General features: G+C 53.8%; 1 protein-coding gene across 1 annotated transcript; it reads left to right on the plus strand.

Moving 5' to 3' along the window:
- The first annotated feature begins 1,539 nt into the window (after window positions 1–1,539).
- LOC123176579 (uncharacterized) lies at window positions 1,540–3,590 on the plus strand. Its single transcript, XM_044590711.1, has 3 exons — window positions 1,540–1,782; window positions 2,415–2,675; window positions 3,228–3,590. Exons 1-3 carry the CDS (start codon window positions 1,540–1,542, stop codon window positions 3,588–3,590), a joined length of 867 nt encoding a protein of 288 aa, XP_044446646.1.
- Window positions 3,591–3,792: the final 202 nt, after the last annotated feature.

The following is a 3,792-nucleotide window of genomic DNA, read 5'->3' on the forward strand; positions in this document are numbered from 1 at the left end:
GCTCCCCACGCGCGGTCCCGGTCGCAGCCCCAAAAAACCGACACACCATACGCACCCACGCCAAGGCCGGGTTTCTTAAACCTAAAAATATTTTCACCCTTTCTGTAACTATAGACCACATCTCACCTATTCCTTCCTCATACAAACAAGCCCTCAAAGATCAAAATTGGTAAAACGCTATGTTAGAGGAATGCATTGCTTTGTTACAGAAAAAAAGTTTGTCGTTGGTGTCTCCCGTTGGAGGTATCAACTTGGTGATGGGGAAGTAGATCTTTCGGCACAATATGAACCCTGACGGCTCCCTTGTGCGTTACATGGCCCGCTGAATGCTGCGCGGCTTCACACAACAGCACGACATCGACTTCAAGGAGACTTTCAGCCCTGTCGTCAAGCCAGCGACGATCTGCATCGTCCTCAGCCTTGTCGTCTTGTCCGACTGGCCCATACACCAGTTGGACGTGAAGAACGTGTTCCTCCACGGCCACCTCAACACCGTCGTCTACAGTCAGCAGTCGTCTGGCTTCGTCGACACTTCACGCCCACCGCATGTGTGCAAATTGCATCGCTCGCTCTACGGGCTTAAGCAGGCTCCGCGGGCGTGGTTTCAGCACTTCACCACCTACCTTACTCGCCTCGGATTAGCCACTTGCAAGAGCGACACCTCGTTGTTCATCCTGCATCGTGACGATGCCACCGCATACCTCCTTTTGTACGTCGACGATATTATTCTCACCGCCAGCTCCACCTCCCTGCTTTGCCGCACCATCTCGCAACTCCACCATGAGTTTTCCATGACCGACCTTGGCAAGCTCCAGCACTTTCTGGGGATCAACGTTGAGCATGCTCCGCATGTCCACTTTCTTTCACAGCAGCCTGGAGATCCTTGAGTGCGCCCACATGAGCAATTCCAAGCCCCAGCACTTTCTGGGGATCAACGTTGAGCATGCTCCGCATGGCCTCTTTCTTTCACAGCAGCCTGGAGATCCTTGAGTGCACCCACATGAGCAATTGCAAGCCCGTCATCCCCATCGACACCTGTGCAAAACTCTCTGCCACGGACTGCTCGCCCGTATCCGATCCATCTCTTCACCGTAGTCTCGCCAGTGCTCTTCATTACCTTACTCTCACTCGACCAAACATCGCCTACGCTGTCCAGCGGGTCTATATGTTTACGCACGACCCGCGGGAGCCGCACTACACCGTCCTCAAGTGGATCCTACGCTATGTTCGGGGTACACCGCAGCTCGGCCTTCACCTACGGTGCTCCCCCGACCACCGGTTGGTCACGTACTCGAACGCCGATTGGGCCAGGTGCCCCAACACATGCAAGTCCACGTCGGGCTACTGCATCTACATCGGCGACAACCTTGTGTCATGGTCTTCAAAGCGGCAACAGACCATCTCACGCTCAAGCGTGGAGGCGGAATACAGGGCTGTGGCGCCCAACGCCGTGGCCGAGGCGTGTTGGCTGAGCAAGTTCTTCATGAGCTCCGGTGCCCGCCAGCCAGGGCGGCAATTGTCTACTACGACAACGTGAGCATGATGTACCTCTCCACCAACCCTGTACAACATCAGCGGACAAAGCACATTGAGATCGACCTACACTTCGTCCGCGAGCGGGTTTCCTTGGGTGACGTCTGTGTGCTCCACGTTCCCTCTACGTCGCAGTTTGCCAACATCTTCACCAAGTGGCTACCGTCAACTGTCTACCTCGACTTCCGGTCCAGTCTCAACGTGGTCGACGCCCCCGTTGTGACTGTGGAGGCTGCTGGAAGACCAACGGTACACATGTAACGTCAGGACCGAGTCCTGCGTAGTTAGGCTCACGATCTCTCCGATTGAGACTCGCACGATGTGCATGCCCTACGTACGTATAGCTCGGGCAGTTATAACCCCTTCGTGGGAAGTAATACAATCACGAATCACATTCCATAATTCAACCGTCAGGATGGAGGCAAACTAGCAGGGTTGAGATAGCGGAATTTCTTACCGGGAGGGGATGGAGAGACAAGCCGGCGCGGCGAGGAGATCCTGTGGGCGTCGTCGTGGTCGTGGTTGTGCGCGAGGTCGTGGTTGTGCGCGTGGTCGTGGAGATGCTGCATAGCTGGCCGCCGCTCCCCCATGTCCGCTGAGAGAAGGGGGTTGACGGGATCGGCCTCCGTCGCGCTGCTGGAGCAGCAGGCCAGCCGCCCCTGGTGGGTCAGCCTGGAGGCTTTCCGGCCCGCTCGTGGCCCGTTTAGGACCGGCCCGTACGGTCCAGGCCCGACAGAAAAACTAGCCGGTCCGAGCCCAGAAAAGGAGACCGAAATTTTTTCGGTCCGGTCCGGTCTTTATCCGGGCCGACCGAGCGGACCGCAGGCGGCAAGGCCCATCAAGTGTACAGATCAAGCCATCGAGGCCTACCCCGAGCCGAGCGACCCCCTCCCCTCGTTCCATTCCGCCCTGGCTCGATTCCTTCTGCGTTCTGCCCCCTCCAGCGCCTCCTCCTCTGTTCCTCTATCCCTAACCCTAACCCAGGCGACGGCGCCGTTGCCCGCGGCTCTCCCTTCACCGACGGCGCCATCTGGTCCGAGTCCGAGCTGGAGGAGCACGTGTACGTCGGGGAGGCAGCAAGGCCAGCACGCCGTCGGTCCGTCCTTCCCTGGTTCCTCACCGAGCGCCACGAAGAGGAAAAGGTAGCCTCCTGAGATCTCTGTTCTTAAGTTTTTCATACTCCCAAGCCCCAATCCCGATTGGTATCTTCCTCTAATCTACGTCACAGAGTAGATGTTGTAGTTTAGTGAGCTGAACAATCTTGCTGGCAAGTCTTTGATTTGGTGAGGAGATAATGGTGAAGGAGAAGGGGGATTATGTGCTGTTTTATTTGTACATAATGGTCAGGAGATAGTTGTGTTTATTTGCACTAGTAGTAGATGATTTGGTCAGGAGATAATGGTGAAGGAGAAGGGGAATGAGAGGGGGATTTTGTGCTGTTTTTTGTAGATAATGGCAGGAGATAAGTTATGTTTATTTGCACTAGTAGTAGATGATTTGGTCAGGAGATAATGGTGAAGGAGAAGGGGAATGAGAGGGGGATTATGTGCTGTTTTTTATAGATAATGGTCAGGAGATAATTATGTTTATTTGCACTAGTACTAGATGATTTTCTATGCTACAAAAAGAAGAAGATGAATTTTTTGCGCTTGATTAATGTACTGACTGCAGATATTATGTGCTGTTTTTTGTAGATAATGGTGAAGGAGAAGGGGAATGAGAAGGGAAAGGGTGCTGGTAAGGAGAATGCGAAGGCGAAGGCAAAGGAGAAAAGCGTGAATTACCTAATTAGGCAAGATTCGGCGCTGCCTCCGCCGGTTCCGAGGAAGAAGAGGAAGCCTAAGGTGCAGATTAGGAAGGCGAAAGACATTCCCAATGCCCCAACGGGAGAGTTGATTTGTAGGTTAAAAAAACACCATCCACCTCCGAGGCGTCTCCCCAACCGCACCGGTGCCGGCGTGCGTGCCGCGGAAGCCGCTGCCTCTACTATTGTAAGATTGCTTTACTTGATGCTTGATGTAGCCATATTTCCATATAACCATATAGGTGATGCTTGATGCTTATTTGTGTGCTCATGTGTGTTAGGTGGTAGATGACGAGGAGAAGGAGGATGAGGACGAGGAGGAGGACGAGGACGAGGACGTGGACATGGATGAGGATGAGGACAAGGACAAGGACAAGTACGATGAGGAATATGAGGAGCAAAATCTGTTTATAGTCCCACCACAACCGAGTGCTGATATGTCGGATGATGATACA

Source organism: Triticum aestivum, unplaced genomic scaffold, assembly GCF_018294505.1.
Source record: "Triticum aestivum cultivar Chinese Spring unplaced genomic scaffold, IWGSC CS RefSeq v2.1 scaffold50867, whole genome shotgun sequence".
In the NCBI taxonomy this organism is placed as follows: domain Eukaryota; kingdom Viridiplantae; phylum Streptophyta; class Magnoliopsida; order Poales; family Poaceae; genus Triticum; species Triticum aestivum.